The sequence below is a fragment of the Podarcis filfolensis genome (assembly GCF_964270895.1).
Source record: "Podarcis filfolensis genome assembly, chromosome: 9".
Lineage (NCBI taxonomy): Eukaryota > Metazoa > Chordata > Lepidosauria > Squamata > Lacertidae > Podarcis > Podarcis filfolensis.
In genome coordinates this window covers 70,640,802-70,663,654 of record NC_139610.1, presented here as the reverse complement: position 1 = coordinate 70,663,654, position 22,853 = coordinate 70,640,802, and the positions used below count along the sequence as shown (strand labels likewise).

The 22,853-nt window shown below is 41.0% G+C and overlaps 1 protein-coding gene across 3 annotated transcripts in view; it reads left to right on the top strand.

The window, feature by feature from the left end:
* CTNNA2 (catenin alpha 2) overlaps positions 1-22,853 on the top strand; it is a 398,693-nt gene that overhangs the window by 25,276 nt on the left and 350,564 nt on the right. For all 3 annotated transcript variants that reach the window (XM_083571203.1, XM_083571202.1, XM_083571204.1), the window contains exon 4: positions 14,662-14,865. In XM_083571203.1, the coding sequence (XP_083427329.1) occupies positions 14,662-14,865 (204 nt within the window). The remainder of the gene's footprint in view (positions 1-14,661; positions 14,866-22,853) is intronic.

The window sequence follows — 22,853 nt, the reverse complement described above, 5'->3', positions numbered from 1 at the left end:
ATTTCAAGAATGCACATTCACAAAAACAAAACCATGAATGCTTGAAACAAAGCAAGCTGATCATTTTTGATCAATTGATGGTGCCTCTCATAACAGGCACTGCAGGAAGCTTTCTGTTCACTAGTGAACCACATAAATTTCCTCTTCCTTAACCTCATAAAACTCCTCTTTTATATATCTTTGTAAACTTAATCCAGAATCCCAATTCTAACAGGAGACCAGCCAGATGCCTGCAGGAAATCAGCCAAGCTGCCTTTGGTCCTGGGTGGTGCTGCAGGTTAAACCACAGAGCCTAGGACTTGCCGATCAGAAGGTCGGCGGTTCGAATCCCCGCGATGGGGTGAGCTCCCGTTGCTTGGTCCCTGCTCCTGCCAACCTAGCAGTTTGAAAGCACGTCAAAGTGCAAGTAGATAAATAGGTATCGCTCTGGCGGGAAGGTAAACGGCATTTCCGTGCACTGCTCTGGTTCGCCAGAAGCGGCTTAGTTATGCTGGCCACATGACCCGGAAGCTGTACACCGGCTCCGTTGACCAATAAAGCGAGATGAGCACCACAATCCCAGAGTCGTCCATGACTGGACCTAATGGTCAGGGGTCCCTTTACCTTTTCCCTGGCATTCAGAGATCAACTATCAACTACCTCTATAGCTGGAAGTTCCATTTACCCTAACTTACTTAGTTTGACAGGATGTAGAAAGGAGACTATTGCAATATGAACTCTTAGCATCATGATTAAAATAGGTCAGCTGGATGGCAACTCTGAGCATGGAGGTGTCACATGGACGGCTGGATATCAAATGACTTCTGGCATAACTGATAAACAGATCTATTGTGTTTGCATTTTAAAATGCAAACTGAGGCATGAAAGTTAAAATAGTAAACACAGGGAAAAATCTAGTAAAGAAGCAACAACAACGGAAAATCATGGGAACCTCTTTGCTAATGTGATTCTAGAATTACTCAGTAACAGAGGAAGCAACAGAATAAAAGCAACTGTTTTCAACAATGCTGTGTTGACAGTGCCAATGGCAAAGAAATGGATACAGGAACAAAGAGCGGGCGTAAGCCTGGAGGCAAAGCTGTGGTGATGCAGAAAAAGAACCCTTTTTGTTGCGTCCTTTTGCAAAGCACACTCGTGCCATATACTTTGGACATGAAAAATGCTCCCTGTGTTGAAATTGATGCACAAATGCACTATAATTGCCACTATAATTACAGAAGAAGCAGCAGCAGCAGCAGCAGCAGCAGCAGGAAAACTGTCAGTCAATCGTTCTTGGAAAATACAGCTGGAAACAGGAGAGAACTCCTCAATAATTTAGGCCTCTTTGTGACCTGTGCTCACATTGACTTTCCTCCTCTTTTTTTTTAACCTTTTGTATCCCCCCACCCAATATCAGCCTGACTGAACTGCTGTCCTTCTGTTGTTAGAGGGTGAAGATAAAGATATTGATAAATACAGTCAATGAAGTGTCAGCAAAGTCAAAACGCTTAAGCATTTTGCTTCCAGCTCCTTTTATTGTCAAAATCCCCCCAGTCTTTTGCTAGGAGGGACTCAGTTCTCCATAGCACAGAGAGGGGAGGGGAGGTGCAGACAGAAAAGGGGTAAATAGCCTTTGCCCCTCTATTTCTCCAGTGAAATTCTCAACTTCTGTTTTCTTTAAAAATAAAACAAATCAAAAATCTGATAATAGCTACTATGTTTTAATTTATTGCTTGTGTGTGTGTAACACTCCATGCCCTGTCTCTTTCACCGATTTAGCAATGGGAATTTGCTACCTGTTATATTTTTGTTGTTGTGTGATAGAGACATCTAGTGGGCATTGCATGGAACATTCCCCTAAGTTAAAAGTTAAAATTCATGAAATGCTCCGTGCAGTAAGTTTATTGTGGTAATTGTACTTCACATTTGAAGATGAATGCTTTCATGTATAGTTCATGATATGGCTAAGCTTTGTCTAAGGCAAATGACTCAGGCCATTCATTCAATAGGCTTAGTTAACATTCTGGCTAACTCCTTTAAAGCAAGACAGTAATAACTGAATATAAACAATTCTTAGGATACAGAGGAATGGAAAGAATTCACAGCCCTATTACTTTGGTAGAACTTTGAAACAGAGATAGGGGTGGGTGGTGTGTTATAATTATTATTTTCCTGGATTCATTTCCAGCCAGATCTTTCTCTGGAGGCGGAATAACCATTTTGGTTGCTTTTTATTTTTCGCACTACAGTTCCCATCAGACCCAGCCTGTGTTGGCAGCGGTCAGGGCTGTTTGGAGTTGTAGTCCACAACTTCCGGAGGGCATCCAAATGGATACCCCCAATCTAGGGAACCTTGCCCAACCCGGATGTGTAAGTTGCCCCAGTTGCTGCTGTGGCATTGCTGGGACTCCCAAATGCTGCCACCTCGCCCACCCTCAGTTTTTGACACTTACAGCAGAAAGGGGAAGATGGCTGTAGAAACTCTATGGCAGGAGCAGAGAGGTCTTGGATACAGTTGCATTCCAGTAATCAATCTTGCCACATACCCAGCTTTTTAAACTGTGGAACCCACTCCCCCAGGAGGCAGTGATGGTCACTAACTTGTGCGGCTTTAAAAGAGGACTGGACAAATTCATGGAGGAAAAGGCTATCAGTGTATCAGGATTACAGATGTCCCTCTTACACCAAGAACACAGCAAGCTGGCGGTTTAATTGTGCTTAGATTTATTAGTATTTACACAGTAGTTTCGGTCTGAGCTCACAGCTCAATCATCTGCCGAGGACGACGTTGAACTCACTAAAGGGCGGGTCCTCTGCCAACAGGATATCCTCCATCAGCCACCCCTCCTCCTGTTGGACTGATGCCAAGCCTGGACCCTACTCTTTCGTCATGTCCATGGGGACTCGGGGGCAGTTTGCCCACCCCCCTCTGGAGCTGTCTCTAAAGGCTGCAGTTCCTCTGAACCTGCCTCTGTCTGACCTACACTATCTTGGGAATTTACAGCCGGCACTCCAGGACAGGAGGCGTTTGCATCACTCTCAATATGGAAAGGAAGGAACCCTCTGTTTTTCCCCAGCCTGCCACCCCTCCTCTTCGGAGTCCTCATTGTCGCTCTGGGAAGTGACGTTCCTGACACAATGGCTACTAGCCACAATGACTATGTGCCACCTCTGTTTCAGAGGCATTGTGCCTCTGAATGTCAGTTTCTGGGAATTGCAGGTGGACACAGTGCTCTTGTGCGCACGTCTTGCTTGCCAATTTCCCATGGACACCTGGTTGGCCACAGTGAGAAGATGTCGCTGAACTAGATGTTCCATTGGATTGATCCAGCTTGCTGTTCTTGTGTTTTGGGGTTGCTCAATCCCTTCCCCCCAGTTTCTGGGGTTTTTTGTGTGTGTTTTAAATGGTCATTCATCTGAGATATATGGAAAGGGTACAGAGCCATCAGTGAGCCTTGTTTTATCACTTTCTGACAGCTTCCTAATCTACACTAGCTTTTTGTAACAGCTGAATTAAAACCACAAATTGTTATTCTTGGATCTCAGTGTTGCGACTCCAGTCATTACAACGCCTTTCATTATCACAGAGAAATTGTCATCTTCAGAAATATTATGATCAGGAAAAGACTTCATCAAACAGTATATTACCTGCAGATCTGTCAGTGATACAGCATGCAGCTACCCGAGTTGCCATGGATGGTATGTTGAGGGGAAATGGAACAAAACTATAGATATTTATACCAGCTTCAAGAACTACAATTGCCTATTACCAAACAAACAGTGTGTTGTCAGACTTGTCAATGTGAGGTGATTTAAAGGTCCATTTTTTTCTACATATTTAAGGAACACTGTCTATTTCAAAATTTAACATCTGCAAATTAATGCCAAAGACACTGCATTTAAGTAAAAATGATTTAATTTCATGTTTATATGTGTTTTTCTATTGCTCCTTCACTTAGGCATTTTTTTGACTGACTGCATCCGCCCATGGATGCAGCATTTCATGAAATCCTAAGTGTTGAGGCCAATTCAGCTTTCGGATGAATATTTTTTCCCCTACAGGCCTTGCTTACTACATTCCGCCTGTGCACATTCTATAAAGAAGATTGTAATCTCCTCTGCCTTGTTATTGTTGTTATTTCAATTTATTAGTCCCTTTCAAAGCAACTTAAAGAGCTTTAAAAACCCAAAGTAAACCTTAGAACCAGAAGAAGAAAAATGTAAGTACATTACAATAAAAACCATACCCAAAATACCCAGCGAACAGACCCCGTAAAACAGCATGGGTTAAAACAAACAACACCCTGCTGGCAGCAAAACATTTCAGTAAAGTTAGCGATGGACCAAAGTTAATCAAGGCATGGCCTGTTGAATGCTTTTGGTAATTAAAGTAAAACTGGAAAGCCAAGGGAGCTGAAATTGCAAGGCTTCACATACAGTTGCAATCGAAATTATTCAACCCCCCCATTGCAAGTCAGGTTTACTATCTAAATTTATAGACTTTTAGCTGTTTGCAATGAACAAATCAAACAAAAGCAATTGAAATAGCTCAACACAACAATGCTTCAAGTGGTCTCCCCAAATTCAGCTGAAATTGCAGCTTATACAGGCTTTTCCAGTCTTATTATTATTCAACCCCCTGAATAGAATCCCTCACAACAGCACAAATACGACAGGTGTTGTCTCAAGCCCACCATATGCAACTAATCAAGGGCTTCTTTAATTGCACCAGGTGTGCTTGAGCTGGAACACATGAAATACCTGAACTGGCTAGGGGTTTGTTGAATGTCAAATTTGGCTGCATGTTAGAAATACAGTGGACGCTCGGGTTGCAAACGTGATCCGTGCGGGATGCACGTTCGCAACCTGCAGCATTTGCAACGCGCAAGTTGCTACTTGGCGCTTCTGCGCATAGCGCAATTTAGCGGTTCTGCACATGCGCGACCGCCAAAACCCAGAAGTAACTCGTTACAGTACTTCCAGGTTTTGGTGGTCCGCAACCCGAAAAAACGCAACCTGAAGTGGCTGTAACCCGAGGTATGGCTGTATGGCTAAATCAAGAGAATGACCCAAGAAGGTAAAAGAAGAGATTATCACCCTTCACAAACAAGGAGCAGGATACAAAAAATAGTGAAGGCACTGAGTGTTCCCAGAGACACCGTTGGAAGCATAGTTTGCAAGTTCCAAGTGAAAGGAACAGTGGCTACACTACTTGGACATGGCAGAAAAAGCAAGCTATCTGCGGCATCAACCAGATGGGGAAAACCCTTGAGTGACTTCAAAGGAGTTACAGCAAGACTTGGTGGTAGCAGGCACTGAGATTTCAGTGAGCACAGTAAAGCACACTAAACACAGAAGGTTTCCATGCCAGAACTCCAAGACGTACACCACTACTGACCCACAAGCACAATAAAAGTCAGCTCCAGTATGCTCAAAATCATATAAATAAGCCACAGAAGTTTTGGGATTCTGTTCCGTGGAGCGATGAAACCAAATGGGAGCTTTTCGACCCCATGGATCAGCGCTATGTCTGAAGGAAGCATAGAATCATAGAATCATAGAGTTAGAAGAGACCACAAGGGCCATCAAGTCCAACCCCCTGCCAAGCAGGAAACACCATCAGAGCACTCCTGACATATGGTTGTCAAGCCTCTGCTTAAAGACCTCCAAAGAAGGAGACTCCACCACACTCCTTGGCAGCAAATTCCACTGTCGAACAGCTCTTACTGTCAGGAAGTTCTTCGTAATGTTTAGGTGGAATCTTCTTTCTTGTAGTTTGGATCCATTGCTCCGTGTCCGCTTCTCTGGAGCAGCAGAAAACAACCTTTCTCCCTCCTCTATGTGACATCCTTTTATATATTTGAACATGGCTATCATATCACCCCTTAACCTCCTCTTCTCCAGGCTAAACATGCCCAGCTCCCTTAGCCGTTCCTCATAAGGCATCGTTTCCAGGCCTTTGACCATTTTGGTCAAAATGGTCAAAATGGCAGAATGCAGCATAGGCTGAAAAGAACACTTTGCCTACAGTGAAGCATGGTGGTGGCTCAATGATGCTCTGGGGCTGCTTTGCATCCTCTGACACTGGAAACTTGCAGTGTGCGGAAGGCAGGATGGATTCATTGAAGTATCAGGAAGTCCTGGGAGGAAACGTCATGCCAAGGATACCTCCAATTCCACTAAGGCTTGTTTGCAGAAGTAGTCCTGGAAGGTTCTACAGTGGCTATCGGTCACCTGACTTGAACACCATAGAAAATCTCTAGTGCTGTCTGGCTATGCATCCGGTTTGCAGCAGGCCATAGCAGCAAAAGGCTGCTCTACTAAGTACTAAAGATGCCATTACTATTTGACATTCTCATGCTTACACACAGACAGCATAACATTTGGAAGCTGCTTGTTTTGTGGATCAGTCTGAGAGTCACTACAGTGGTACCCTGGTTTTCAAACGCCTTGGTATGCAAACAACTTGGAACCCAAACACTGCAAACTGGAAGTCAGTGTTCCGGTTTGCAATCGTTTTTCGGAAGCCGAACATGCTCCGTTTTGAGTGTTACGCTTCTGATTTGAGTGCCACGCTTCCATTTTGAGTGTTACACTGAGGTCTGTCTGTTTTTGCGTTTTTGCTGCTCTTTTTTTGTGTGTGACTGTGTGGATCCCAGTTCAGCTACTGATTGATTGTGTGACTGCAGTACATTGTTTATTGCTTTCATTTTATGGATCAACGGTCTCGTTAGATAGTAAAATTCATGTAAAATTGCTATTTAAGGGGTTGTTTTTTAAAGTCTGGAACGGCTTAATCCGTTTTGCATTACTTTCTATGGGAAAGCGCACTTTGGTTTTGGAACGCTTTGGTTTTGGAACGGACTTCCGGAACAGATTAAGTTTGAGAACCAAGGTATCACTGTATTCTTATATATTTATATTAAATACGCACACCACCCTTCATTTCAAGATCAGTTCATAAAAATACAAAGTAACACAAAATACATAAAAAAACCAAAAACCTCTTCCACAAATTGTGGATGCTGCATATTTAAGCAGGTTTCAGGCGACTCCTCTCCCTCCACATGTGTGTAATGTTTCCATACCCTATTATACTTTTAGATGCATGTGTGCCCATCTGGAATCTGAGATGGGGTAGCAGCTCATGGCTGTGAGTTTCCATCAAGGGCCTCAGAGACAAATTCTGATGTGTTACTTTGCATCTGTTGTTGGCATCTGTTTGCCCTGGCGTCCAGTAAAGACAGTTTTGGAAAGACCCCCAAATTTTTATAATTGGTACCTGAATTAGGACTTTGAGCCACTTAAAAACTCAGCTGTTGTGGAATCTCATTGTTGAACCCTGAGGGGAAATGGAACACTCATTTATCTTTGATCATGGAAATAAAATCATGTTGTTATTTTGTTTTAAAAAATTAATTTATGGTTTCCAATTATATGCATTTCAATAGTTTTAAAATCATTCTAACATTTCAAAACTCGACTTCCTTCCTCCTCTTTCTGTGGTTCTTTAGTTTTTTGTTTTTGTTTTTACATTTCCTACATATTATAACTTATCCATTTATCCATCTACTTTAGATATATGCTCCTATTAAACTGAAGGTTATTACAATAATCCTGCCAATGTCCTTATTTGTTTATAGTTTGTTTGTAAATATTCAATACATCATTTCCATTGTTTTATAAAAAGTTTGTTATCTTGATTTATTATTTCTGGTAAGTTTCGCCATTTCTGCATGTTCCATAACTTTTGTCTCTACAGTGGTACCTCGGGTTACATACGCTTCCAGTTACAGACTCCGCTAACCCAGAAATAGTACCTCGGGTTAAAAACTTTGCTTCAGGATGAGAACAGAAATAGTGCTCCGGCGGCGCGGCGGCAGTGGGAGGCCCATTAGCTAACGTGGTACTTCAGGTTAAGAACAGTTTCAGGTTAAGAACGGACCTCCGGAACGAATTAAGTATTTAACCCGAGGTACCACTGTTTTCTTCTTTCATCGGAACTTCTTCTTTCCACTTTTGGACAAATAGCATTCTTGCCGCTGTAGTTGAATGCATGAATAAATTTCTATAGGTAGTTTTACCCCTATGATTCCCAAAAGGAAAGCTTCTGGGTTTTTTACAAATGTTATTTTAAACATCTTTTTCAATTCATTATACATCATTTTCGAGTAAGCTTTAACCTTACTATAAGACCACCACATATGATAAAAAATACATTCTTTCTCTTTTCATTTCCAACAATTGGCAATAGATTTTTGCCAATTTACTCTGTGTTAGATACCATCTAGATAACATTTTCATATAGTTTTCTCTTAAACCTTAGCATGCTTTAATTTTTATATCCATATTCCACAATCGTTCTCATGCTTCCATGTCTGTCTTATAACCAATCTATTGCCCAATGTATCATTGAAGATTTTACTTGCTCATCCTTTGTCTCTCATTCCAATAATATCCTATACATTTTAGACAGCACTTTAAAGACTCTCCTCCCTGGAAGAGAGGGGAGTGGTTGTGGGCGGGAGCCTGAGCTCCGCCCCTAGCAGGGGGCGTTAGCCCCCTGCCTCCCCCACTCACCTGGCTGGCGCCTACGCCCATTGACAGGCACCCAACCAGGTGCCTCCGAGGGGGCGTTTACAGCGGCCTATATGCTGCGGCGCCAGCCCCTCCTCGGCCTCACTCTCCGTCGTCCCATCGCAAGTCACCCACCCTCCACTCCCTTTGAGCTCAGGGTCTTAGTTTTTTCCTTGGCCTTGCTATGGACCTTAGGTTGGTCGCCCCGGTTGTCCGGGGGGGCTGGTAGGAATTTTTCCATTTGGCATTAGGCTGTTTGGTTTTTTCGCCTACCTCGTAGCAATCGTCACAACTTTTGTGGTATTGGTGGGTAGGTTAGGCATTGGAAAAATGTGTTGTGGTGTCAAAGAGCTAGGTGCGGCCATCGCCTATGCCTTCAATTTTTGGGTATTCCGTTAAAGGAATCTGGCGGTCGTGTATTCTGTCCGATGCCTGCTTGGCGGGAGGCCATGGCACGACCCTCGGTGACATCAGGGGAGAGCCTATAGTTGGATTAGCATCAACAGGCTCCACCTACTGGTGAATAAACCCTCCTTGTTTTAGACATCCAATGCCTAAGCCAATACCTTTTCACTGCTGTAATCAATAAAGCTGTGGCCTTTTCTTGCCCATTAACCTTATATCACGTGTCCTTGTGTATTCATTCCACATTGCGGGGGTCGGGTCCTCGAACCACAACATTACATTCCAACAGATCTCTCTCCAGTTGTGATATTTGTTCCCCAAACCCTCGTATCCTGTCTTTCTTAAATACTTCATTCAAATGATGATATTGTATCCATGTTGTTAGCTTTCCTGATAAATCCTTAAATTCTTTTAATTTATACGCTCCTCCCTCTTGTTTTAATAAATTTCTATAAGTTGTCCAATGTTCAATCATTTTTTTTTTCCTTTACCACTATGGCTTCCAATGGTGAGAGCCAAAGTGGTGTTTTGTCTCCAATAATTTTTTGTATTTATTCCATACTTTGTAAAGATTTCCCCCCCTAATTATGGGATTTGTAAATCCTTTATGTACTTTCACTTTTTCATACCACAAATAGGCGTGCCAACCAAAAATATTATCATGACCTTCTAAATCTAAGATATGTGGATTATTCAATGTCATCCATCCTTCAACCAACAAAGACTAGATGCTTCATAGCATAATCTCATATCCGGCAGGGAGAAACCTCCTCTCTCTTTTGCATCTATCAGTATTTGATATTTTATTCTCAGTTCATTCCTTGCCACCAGATATATTTAGCAATATCTTTTTGCCATACATTGAAACAATCTGTCTTGCTGATCACCGAAATGGATTGAAACAAAAATAACATTCTTGGTAATACATTCATTTTTATAGTCGACATTCTACCTAACAGTGAAAGTTTTCTTCTGTTCCAAATTTCCAAATTTCTTTTAAGGTCTTCCCAAGTTTTTGAACAATTATCTTTATACAGATTTATATTATTTGCTGTTAACCATACATCTAGATCAGTGGTGGTGAACCTATGGCACGTGTGCCAGAGGCAACACTCGTAGCCCTCTCTGTGGGCACGCATGCTGTCTCCCCAGCACTGAGTGAAATGGTGATCCCAGCCCCTGTGCTATCTTGAAATGGAGCTGTAAGAGGCTGCTGGAGGAGCGCTTGTGCCCATGCACACTGCAAATGTGTGTGTGTGGAGGGGGGCATGTGAGAGGGAGGAAGGGAGTGTGCGAGTCCATGTGTTTGAAGTGGAGGTATGGAGGAGGCTGCCGGAGTTCATAAGTCCCTTTCTTAAAATGATTGTGTTGTTGCCGCTGCTGCGTCCGTACCTGTCAGCCACTCTCTCTGTGTGTGCATGCGTGGTGGAGTGTATGTGAGATCCAGGCCAACTGGGCACTGGCACCCAAAAAAAGCTCCACAATTCAGGGCAATCCTCCCCGCATTATCTTAATTAGTAGTCCCCTCAAACAGGGAGAGTGTTATGGCCGGAAAAATATGGTAAATTGCACTGTTGGTACTTTGCAATAAATAAGTGGGTTTTGCATTGCAGTTCAGGTACTCTGTCTCTAAAAGGTTCACCACCACTGACCTAGATACTTGACCTTCCTTTGAATCTTTGTCCTGACACATCATGTAATTTATTTTTGCTCTCATCATTCTTTTTTTTTTAACAAGAGTTTGGTTTTGTCTTTATTAATCTTAAGACCTGCTACACTCTTATACCCTTTTTATCTCTTGTAATACTTTCAGAATTGACTCTACAGTGGTACCTTGGTTTGCGAACAGGTTTGCATACATTTTAGATTACAAACACGTCAAACCTGGAAGTGCGTGTCCCGGTTTGTGAACTTTTTTTGGATTATGTAATGGTTCTAGGGGTTGCTCGTGCGTAAGTTGCCACCACTCCTGGCTAGGTTACCTGGTTGAACCCTTTCTGTCTGGACAGCCTCTAGCTTCGTGGTTGTCTCAGTCGCTGGCAGAATCCGTCAGTGGGCGTTTCTTGAACTTCTTCCAGCAAAGAAGTTCTTTGACGCCAAGTCTCCTCCTACTCTCCCTGCGCGGAAGTCTTCTGCGCAGGGAGGGTGTGGGCAGCGGAGTACCCGTACTCTCCCCGCTGGCCTCCGGCGAGGAGTCTTGGAGCCTCCTCTTCGATTCCCCCATCTGCCCCCCTTCTCCACTGGTGTTACGCTGATTTCCTTCCCCAGCAGATGGGCTGCCTCTCTCCCTACTGGGACCCTCTCCGGCATCCCTCTGGAGCCTTCCCTCCGCCTCTAGCTCCGATGGCAGTTCCCTGACAGATTACAACCCATTTTTTTTGGATTACGAACATTTTTTTTTTGGAGGCCCCATTGGCGAAAGCACACCTTGGGTTACAACCTGTTTTGGTTTATGAACGGATCTCCAGAACGGATTATGGTTGTAAACAAAGGTACCACTGTATTGGTTCTTCTAGAGATATCACCATGTTGTCTGTGAATGCTTTTAATTGATATTGTCTCTGTCTCACTCTTATACCTTAATTTCTTGGCTACATCTTATTATTTGCACCAATACTTCTAAAACTAATATAAACAACAATGGACAGTCTTGCCTTGTTCCTTTAGTTATTTTGCAATTCTCAATCAGGACATTATTTACTATCAATTTGACTGACTGTTCAGTATATATTGCCCTGACTACTTTCATAAAAATGTCTCCACTTTTACAAAAGTGTGTAAAAATCATGTGTTGACCATCCCACTACAGACACATTTTCTATTACTTCGTCGTTGGCAGCTAGGAACCTCAGAACAATTAATCATAATCTGAATTACGTTGTCAAGCTTTGATTTATGACTTCAATGATTTTGATTAATTACAAATGTAAATGAACTGGAACACTTTACATTAGTCATTCACTAACTGATTGTCAGTAGCTATGGGAAGTTTAAGGCTGCCATTTTTAGAACTTTTGAGTTACCCAAAGTAAGACCTTCATTTATTTATTTATGTTTGTATCAAAACTTATTTTTCCTGTTAAAAATGTAAGTATTGAAACAAGGCTTTTTTTTTTTGTAAAGTGTTAGAAATGATTCTCACATGGGTCAAACTTGAATTCTGGAGTTTCATTTATAGGTCATTTTATCAGAATCAATTCAAATTGTCAAACAGGGAAATACTTTTTATTCAAGTGTGTGTGCGAGAGAGAAAGAAGGAGAAAGGGAGAGAGAGAACGAACGTGGCCAGCTCTAGTCAGAACTTCAGCTTAGCATGTCATGGAATAGAATGGCAAATAAAAAAACCATTTCCCCTCTACCCCTTTCATACTATATGATTTTGAACGACTGAATAGGGCTCATTGGGTGCAAAAAACAACAACCCATGTGCATTTTTATTCTTCTAATTGACTAGGAGTTCTGGGCGTGCACGAATTTCCCTTTTACGTTGCTTTCCAAATTCTGTGTAGGCAGTGCCAAGGTGGGGAGGGACTCGTCCTTTGTTATCAGGGGAAGCCATTATGCAGTCTTATTAGTCTATCTCTTCGTAGCACAATAGTTAAATATTTATATTAATGTAGGGGATTTTGCCAGCCTGTTCTGTTTCATGGCTTTCTTGGTCTTCCTACTTGGTTTTATTTCCTTCTTTTTTTGAAGTGCCTTTCGCTTAATGTTTGTGCTCTGGCTGCAGAGAAGAAGGCAACTTTCTGCTTCCGCAGACAGATTTCTCTTATGCCAGTTCTTTTGCAGCCTGTTTTATTGAGCAGCTGGCAGTGTGGGTAAAGTGCCGCAAGACAGGAGCACAAAATGACACTATTTTTTGCAGCTGCCATCTTGAACCATAAAGAGACTACCATGAGTTAGAAAACAACCCAAGGGTGACCTAAAGCCCCTTATCATTGGGATAAAGGATTCTTCAAAGGGGGGAAGGGATATGCCACCTGGGATTCAGTCTTGCTGCCTGCACTGGAAATCAAATTGCAGGTGGCTGCAGAAAGCATTAGTGTGGCGATAAAATGTCCTTAACATAGTAAGACCAGAAAATCAAGGAAATTGTATCCACCAAAATAAATATAGCTTTGAATTGGTGTAAAATGGATCACTTTGTGGCTTTACACTCCAAAAATGGAAGAACAAGTGTGATTAGGAGCTCACCGCTCAGGGTATAATCTATTTGTAAGAACCATTCAATTCAGTAATCTGCTTTTGTGAGCATTTTTTTTTTCCTGGCTCAAAATCGTTCAGGTTAATCCAATCTCTGCTTTGCTAGATGGTTTGAATGGAAATTTTCAATTCACCTCCTTCTCCTTCTCCAGAATCTGAGTAATTGCTCCCTGCAGTTGCCTTACCTTTGTCTGCATGGGAGGTGCAAAGGTCATGGGGTTGGTACATTAGAGGAAATAAGGGTAGAAAGATCACGTGGGGCAGTGACTGCTTCATGTCACTTTATAGGTAAGAAAAACAGTCTAAGGATATGAAGAGGGGTGGCATGAAATACTGGAGATGTGAGAGGTGAATTGTTTTTACAGTGGGGTTTTGAGATGCAAGAACAGAGAAGGATAGAATTATAGAGTTGGAAGGGACCCCAAGGCTTATCTTGTTCAACCCTCTGCAATGCAGGGAAGTCAACTAAAACATCCATGACAGATGACCATCCAACTTCTGCTTGAAAACCTTCAATGAAGGTTGCAGTAATCAGGAGATTACTAAAGCATGAACCAACCTTCCTTCCTTCCTTCCTTCCTTCCTTCCTTCCTTCCTTCCTTCCTTCTTTCTTTCCTTCCTTCCTTTCCTTCCTTCCTTCCTTCCTTCCTTCCTTCTTTTTCTCGACACTGAACTGGGAGATATGAGAGGAAAGGGTGGACATTTGCAATTTTGTGTAGACAAAAGTGATTTGTGACAGATTGAATAAAGGACAGAACATGAAAAGGACCTGAAGAAAGAAGGCAAAGTCTTATATCTGATCAGTAGTGTGGGTGGAGATGTGAATGTAATGTGATCTGTTCCTGTCACATAACTTAATAGTGGCATCATTTGCATGCAATATTAAGTCAGGAATCCTATGTCATAAACCTGTTTTTGGTGCACAACTGCAGCCAGGCAGCATCTCTACTGCTTTGCTCCCTGCTTCAAAGAAGCGGCAACAAGTCAGGATTTCGTATTTAACCATGGCTTCCTCAAAATGATGCCAAATGTGTTCCCAACAAGCCACAATATGAAGGCAACTTTAAACTATGTCTTTATATTGTGGATTATTTTGAAGCAATTAACCATGGTTTCCTGACTGGCATGTAACAGGAAACAGTGCTTAAGGAATGAACCCTGCCTTGTTTTGATATTTCAGCAAAGAGGAACAAAGCAGCCACAAAGGGTCAGTATATATGTTTGACCTGCATATGCATATCCTGACTTACTGAATGCAGATGCAGCCAATGTTTGCTACATTTCAAAAAGGACGATTTAGGGAGGAAATACGCTTCTAATCACTTGTTTTCCTTTGAAGGTTACATTTTTATGCTTTAAGCATTTGCAATGCTTTCCTTCACCAGATATATGTTGAACTTTAATTTTGAAATTTGAAACAATTATATACATCCTTTCAGGACCAGCTGTTTTGGCATGAGTCCCTCAATTAATTGCTGATGGTTTTTAAATTTTCAGAACAAGATCATTTTAGACCCCATGACATTCAGTGAAGCCCGATTTCGACCATCTCTTGAAGAGAGGTTGGAGAGCATTATCAGCGGTGCAGCGCTCATGGCAGACTCCTCCTGTACTCGTGATGACCGCCGGGAGAGAATTGTAGCTGAGTGCAATGCTGTACGACAAGCCCTCCAGGACTTGCTTAGTGAATACATGAATAATGTAAGTGACATTCTGCTTTTTGATTTCTTCTTCCTCTCTGATTGTTAAATGGTTCCATAGACATGGTTAAAGGTGTATATGCTGTGCTAGATCCTAAGAGTCCTGACCACTCGCAACCAAGGCAGTCAGTTTAAGTAACGGAAAGAATTCCGCATTTTGAAGTCTTGTGAGACCATCCTTCGAGGAATGATGTAAAGGCACACAAGGTTCATCTGTGGTGGTTCGACCCGAAATAATGCTTGGATAACTGCAATATTAGAGGTTACCTCCAACACATTTCCGCTGCGCTACTCTGCATGTATGGTGGCACTTCGGTAAAACCACTTCTTATTGTTTGTAGTAGAGTTTTCCCCGGAGGCAGAGGACAAGAACAGAAGTCATACTCAAATTCACAGTCAAGAGTTTCTTTATTGCTTGACTGGTTGCACAAGCATTTCTGTTACTCTTGTATACAAACTATTTACATTCCTTCTCTATCTCTCCAGCACGGTATAATCTCAGTCCAGTAATTAACAATCTTGACACAGCAAAACTCACAGTATCAGCAGCACACATTGTCTTACTTCCAACCTTGTTGTCAGTGTCTGTGCTGATAGTGTGTGTGTGTGTGTGTGTGTGTGTGTGTGTGCGCGCGCGCGCTTGTGCAGAAATTGCAGCCTGCAACTTTCTCCTTTTATTTGCATCTCCAGCTGACGCCAGTCAAGCCTAGGGTGCCACTCCTACACACTAAGGAAAATTCTGGAACCCTCTTTAAAGCTTCCAGGAACTTTTATCTGTTTCTTAAATTTTCCTAACATGCAAATCATGTATAAAGCTCTAAGAACCTCAGAATAAGAGTTGGTTAAGAGCTTAAGAAGGATTTTCTTTTCTTTTTCTTTTTTTTTAAAAATAGCCTATGTTTTGGCCTGTTATTAAATACCTTCTTCTGTGGCTGCAGAGAAGACAATGCATTAGGTAATTATTCAGCAAACAAATTGAATTGATTATATACAAATTTCATATGGGCCTATGCATACTTACTCAAAATGGGGGGGGGGGGGAGCCTGCACCGATCTCTGTTAATTGTTTTACTTATCCACATTAACAGATGACTGAAATTACCATCTCAAAGCACCTGCTTATGTATGATGTATTATCTTTTAAACAGCCCCTAAGGAACACCTTTAGTCACAGCAGGCCAAAACATGTTCAGCTGTTTCTAAAGAATAAAAACCACATTTCATAAGCATCTTAAGTTATTTCCTTTGTTTTGGATGCTCACCGTCTTTTTGCATTTTAAAAAATAAGTTTAAGAAACAAATTTACCATAGCAATACATTTGTTTTCTAACATTTTATCATCTCGTGAAAGGGGGCTGGGTATATTCTCCTGACAACACACAATTCTGACAAAATATCTGCAAATGTTTTTGAACTTGCACTTTTTATATTTCTAAAAAGCTCAAATTCTGCCACAAAACGGGTAAATTCTGCTAGATATGTACTCAGCAGGAAAATGTGCAAGTCAGGTGGAGCCTTAAACAGTTACCTTATGTTTCTTACACACACACACACACACACACACACACACACACACACAGCAGTTCCATTTATTAGTTAGAAGCATAATTTCCTCCATTATTAACTGTTATGACAAATGTGGGAATGTGTGTGGGAGGAAGTGAAACCGTAAAGGAAGGATAGCTGTTTGCTAACAGTCTAATTGGAGCTATTAAATGAGTGTGACTTGCGTGAGTTCCCTGGAGGTGCTGAGTAATCTCTATCATTATGGCAAGTGCACTCAGTGAAATATTTGAAATTATTAAATACAGTGATTTGAATTTCCAGGCATATGAACCACAATTTTTCCTAGCAAAATATACAATACTTTATATTATTCAGGGAACGTTGCACTTTGCAATATTGGGGGTAGTCTTTCCGTTAAATGGTACATCACAGCAAGATATTTCTGGATTTGAACCATTAATGGCTCTTTGGCAAATGGTTTGCTCTACTATTTCTGTTTCTGAAATGTACAACATAAAAAACCACCACCAGTCACTTAGCATTTGGTATGTTGCAGAATAACTTCTTTGTTTGTTGTCAAGAGTTGTATATTTCTGAATAACAGAGCATTTTATACTTTAAGTAAATCATGGATAATACTATAGAATATCTTTTCAGAAAGCTGCATAGGCATCTATCAGTGTTCCAAAGCCATTTTTTTATTTTTGACAATTTCATGTACCGGCATTGTGCCATTTCATGTCCTAAACTGGGGTGTCGGTGAGAACCTATGCTTTTCAGTTGTGGACTGTGCTTATCAAAATGAATTGTTTAGTCTAGCAGTAATAAAGTGCACCGCAAATTGAGCATTATCTATTCTTCACCCTACCCCTTTGAGATGTAAAGGTTCAAGAAATATTGAGTTATTTACTGTATCCTTCTTAAGAAAATCCATAAATGTGCAGCATAAAAACAAAATCCCCATTGCTTTATTTTATGTGTAGCAAAGGCAACTTTGTTTTAATGCATCATATCACTTTTACCATTCAGTCAAATGGCACTGACTTCAAAGAATCTCTCCTTCCCAGATAGAAATGGCTTGCTGTATTTTATCAGGTGACAGTTAAGATGTTTGAGTACAATTGACAATAAAAGGTGGATGCAGGTTTATCTCGAGGTGAGAGCTATAAAGTGAGAGAGTTAAAGAACAGGTGATTATGATGATGTGAAATATACTGTTTTGGCATTGCTGAATATAAAGTCTTGTCTTATGGAATTACTGCTTTTTGGTGGAAGCTCTAAAAGGTCTTTCCCTTAGATGGTTCATGGCTGATGGATGGTTGTCTTCCCTTACTAGCAGTGCCTGTTTTTTTAAAATGTGAAAACTTCTTTGTGATAGCAGAAGACATTTACCCCTTCTTATGAAACTTTGATTTATTCTAATAAATATTTATATATATATATATATAAAGAAACTTTGATTTATTTTCTGAAGCTGCACTTGGAGAAATTCTTAAATTTGATTCCCCCCCCCTGTATACATCTACATGTGCATGTTCTATAGCTATATTAAAACTGTGCCTTAAAGATGTAAAGTGATTTGGAGGGGGGCTCTGGGTTTTGCCCTACAATTTTGATATTATCCACACTGAGTTGAACTAGCAACGATGAGCCACAGAGCAACTGGCCCTTTGGTCTGTCATGAGAAGTTGTAGTTCACGCAGCTGGACCTTTTATTTGTGAAGACCAGTAAACCATGTCCAATAGTTAGAAATGTTCTGTAATATGTTGTTTCATGAGGCACATATATTTAACAAGGCTGGTGCGCTTGACTGTCAATATAATCATGTCAATCTTTTTAATCAATATTTTGGATTGCTTTTTAAAAACCGCTTAGAGGTCTTTTGTTCAGGTAAGCGGCATATAAATTTTATTAAATAAATAAATGCTATGGTCAATAACCTTTCGGTTCAGTTTTGCTACAAAGAATGTAGAACAGACAACCATAGTGGTTAATTTAATATTTCTGCTCACCAGTGAAAACAGAATATTCTGTGGGATGAACAAAAAATGTGACCCAGTCAGCCCTTGTGCTTGTGCTATATTTGTGGACTGAACATTTATACAAACAGTGGGGCCAATCCTCCACCACTTTGCCATCACAGACACATTGCGATTCATTGAATCACATAGGTTTCTAAAATGTGCCCAGCACTGAAGGAGAATGAAAATATATATCAGGCATAGGCAAACTCAGCCCTCCAGATGTTTTGGGACTACAACTCCCATCATCCCTAGCTAACAGGACCAGTGGTCAGGGATGATGGGAGTTGTAGTTCCAAAAACATCTGGAGGGCCGAATTTGCCTATGCCTGATATATATCTTTCAGATTATATTCCAAGAATTGAAAGATAGTATTTGTACCTGTCTTTTTAAACCAAGGAGCCATTTTTAGGATTGCTAGCAGTGTCAAATCCTGCTATGCAGAAACACCAGTTATCTCCAACTCAGTGTCTAAATTAGCAACTGATATCCTGTCATTCACAGCACCTCCTGCTGGAAACTTTCTGAGATGATTCATGAGCGTTCTTCTCAGTTATACTGTCAGCTGACCAAACCTGCCCAGTGAATTGTCAGAGAGAAAGAAGTTCTTAGCAGAACTCCCATAGCAGTGGAATGGAGAGTCAGACCCCTAAGTGATGTTGAAATGGGGCTAAACAGATTTGGGATTATTTAAAGACAGTTGGTTCAATCCAATCACATAGCACATCAATGGTTATTTATTTTCTTGGTTTAAACGAGTGGTTGGTTCAAGCATTAGCCTCAAGGAATCCTTGGGATAGGGTGACATCATTCTCAATGTGTTTTAAAAAGTGAACAAGATAGCTGGCAGCTGTTGTAAGCAGTTAGCATAATTACAAGCTGTACTTAGTGCAGTGAAAGGCTGTGGAGAATGATAACCAAACCAGAAAGACTGAAATTGAAAACCCAAAGAGATCCCTATACAGTGGAAAAAAACAGCAGAAATGTCCCATACGGATTTTCTATGATAGGAAGCATCAGGGCAGGAGAGAAAGTTGGATTCAGACAAGGAAGTGTCCACTTCAACAAGATGGTCTATCCATCTGATTCTGTTTGAAAGATCTTATATTTCTAAGGTAAAGAAATCATAAAGCATTGGGTGATTTTGCTCCATGAAGTACAATAAATAGTTTTCATGGACCCCAAAATAAGACTATGTCAAGTAGGCTTGACGGTAAATGAAAGATGAAATATTTTATTGAACACTTAGAGGCAGCTGTTCTAGAAAGCAGAACGAAACTATAATGAAAAAGGTCGCAGGGAAATGAAAATCTATGAACTCACAACATACTACCCAAGCCCATATTTAACATCTCTGGCTGAGCTTCATGCTTGAAAGGAAAGGAGAATAATTTTTGTACTCCTTCAAATGGTGACTTGGAACTCTACAAGGTTAATCTGGGAGATAGTGAGCAGTAAATTACATTCATGCGACAGCAAAATATCCATAGCCGTCTCCAACTCACTCATCAGTGATTGGTGCTAGCTGAGTCATCAGGATTGCCTAATTTAGTTATGGTAGCCTAGAAAGGGCTATATATCAATTGATCACAGTTTTGAATTTCTGACTTTTCAGGGAATACTGAGAAAATGCAGGCTATTAAATGTACATGCTAGCAATCTGAACATTATTAACTCAGCTAGTTTTGATAAGTCCAAGGAAGTTTTGTCCCTGAGTTTGGATCAGAGATGTGAATTGCAAGCACCATTTTCTTAACACAGTAGACTTCATTGCTTGGAAGAAAAGGATTTGGTGATAAAATCTCATCTTCATCTCAAATGTCAAAGCAACTGAATCCTTAGAAGAAGTGTGTCAAACTAAATTTTGTTTGAAGTGGTAATTGAAATTCTGAAATGGATAGTTTCAAAGCCATTGATCACACTTTCTAGTTTGTCCTCCCTGTTCATTGAGGGCATTCATATCCTGGCTGCAGAAAGAATTAACCTTGCCTCCTGATTGCTTGTGATCAAACTCATTTATATTTATTTAGCAAAAAATATCTACTGCTTAATTGTAAATAAAACCTGTAAGTGATTAGCAAAGATTTTAAAAAGTATAAAATACACAATAAACTACATCAATAAAAATCAGAGTTAAAAACAAGTTTTGTAAAAAAAATCAAAATATTAGAAACTTCAAATACATATTAAAAGACAACTTTGCATGTCAGTTTAGGCTTGCCTGAACAGAAATTTGTTAGCACTAAAAGAATGCATTAAAAAAAAACCTGCTTAATGTGAATGAGTAGGATGTTCTGGAGTATAGGAGTCACCATATTAAAAACTTGATTCCTTGTGGGTGCGGAACAAATGTTATAAAAAGTGAAAATTGTAAAAGTGCCAGTTTCACAGATTGAAGTGGTCAAGTAGGCATATATAGGGCAAGCCATCTTAAACTAGTCCCAAGCCTTTAAGGGCAATATATATACTATGTATACTAATAGTAACACCTTGAGCTTGGCCCAGTAACAAATCAGGGGCCAATACACATCAGAATTGTTACATGCAGACAGGGTCTCAGTCCTATCAGCAATCACAGTGCGATATTCAGCACTAACTGCCGTTTCTGGACCAGGCACAAGGAGATCCATACATAGAGTGCATGGCAGTCATTCAGTCTTGAAGTTATGACTGCACTACTGTGGTCAAGCTGCCCCTGTCCAGGAATGGAAACAGCTGCCATTGTTCAGCCCAGACACTGAGGTCCAGCTCCGAGGGCCTTCTGGCGGTTCCCTCCCTGCAAAAAGTGAGGTTACAGGGAACCAGGCAGAGGGCCTTCTCAGTAGTGGCACCCACACTGTGGAACGGCCTATGTGAAAGAAATAAACAACTATCTGACTTTTAGAAGATATCTGAAGGCAGCCCTGTTCAGGGAAGTTTTTAATGTTTGATGTTTTATAGTGTTTTTAATATTCTGTTGGGAGCCTCCTAGAGTGGCTGGGGAAACCCAGCTAGATGGGCAGGGTATGTATATATGTATGTATGTATGTATGTATGTATGCATGTATGTATGTATGAATGAATAAATAAGTACCAGCTGGAGCTTCTAGAAGGCACTTCTAGCCACTGAAGCTACCTAGGCAGTCAATGATAAAACTGGATCCAGAAGTAGCTCCAAACTAGATGCCTGCTCCTTTAGGGGAGAAGTAAAACCACATGCAGGGCAGGTAACTGGCCAGCTTCTTGGACACAGGAACTGCAGTGCCTCCATCTTGCCACAATTCATATTCAGCATATTCTCCCTTATCCATCCCAGCACTGTGCCCAGGCTCCACACAGCCTCTCGTGATTTAGATGTTACGGAGAAATAGAGCTGAGTGTCATCTTTTTAAAACTGCTTTGAGGTTTCTCAATCAAGCAGTGTATAAATTTTATGAGATAAATAAAACAAATCCGTTTACTAAAAGCACCTTACCTCAAACCTCCTAATGACTATTTGTCTGTTACTGAGGATGAGAAACTGCTTTTGTTAGAGTTGCCATTGGTCCGGAATTTCCCGGACATACTGAGGATTCGGTCCTTGGGAACTGTGTCTGGGCAGAAATCCCTGAGATTTCAGGGAAAATCCGGATGTGTGGCAACCCATATCGGAAGTGGTGATTTTGGCAATTTCTCGGGGGGAAATAGCTCTAAAACCTCATTTTTTTCCAATTTTTCAAAGAAAAGCTTACCTTCTGAAATATGGCAACCCTAGCTATTGTGGATAGTACACACACGCGCGCACACACACACACACACACACTCTCTACAAAAGTAGTTTTTCAAACACAAACTACAAAAGTAGTTCAAGACTTGTTTTGCTTCACTTTTCCTTGGTAATCAGATCTTGGCCTTACAAGCCATTGCTTTGACTGCTCAAAAACTCGTACAGGCGGAAGCCTCCAAGCAATCTCTGGATTCCATTATTTAATGGGAATTGCTTGCACTCTGACTATCCTGCTCTTGGCATGTCTTCATTTTTCAGGTCCAGAATACTAGGTTGCAGTTGTCCAATAAGCACAAGTCAAAACAGAGTAGCAGTGTGGAACCCCTAGGATTGCCAATAAGGCATCTAAACAATTTGTTGCAATTTTTTGCTTCAGTGGTCTCATTCCCTCTAGCATGCTGTTGAAATGCTCAACTAGATCTTCCATTCACAGAGGATAGACTGATGCTTTCTCTAAGTTAATATTCGAACAGGCAGCATATGTCTTTCAACAGAGAGACATTTTGTGTCTTGGTTGTGGCGGCGGCAGCATCAGCAGCAACAACAGCCGTGCTTCCTATAGGTGCCCATCTTGGGCTTTAGATCTCAGCTTTTTGAGAACTGTATATTTCCAGGACTGGAACTTTTCAAATCTCAGAATAATACACTTAAGCTAGACCAAGGTCCCAGCCTTCCTTAGCTGACCATAACTTCAGCAGCAGATAATTTACTGACC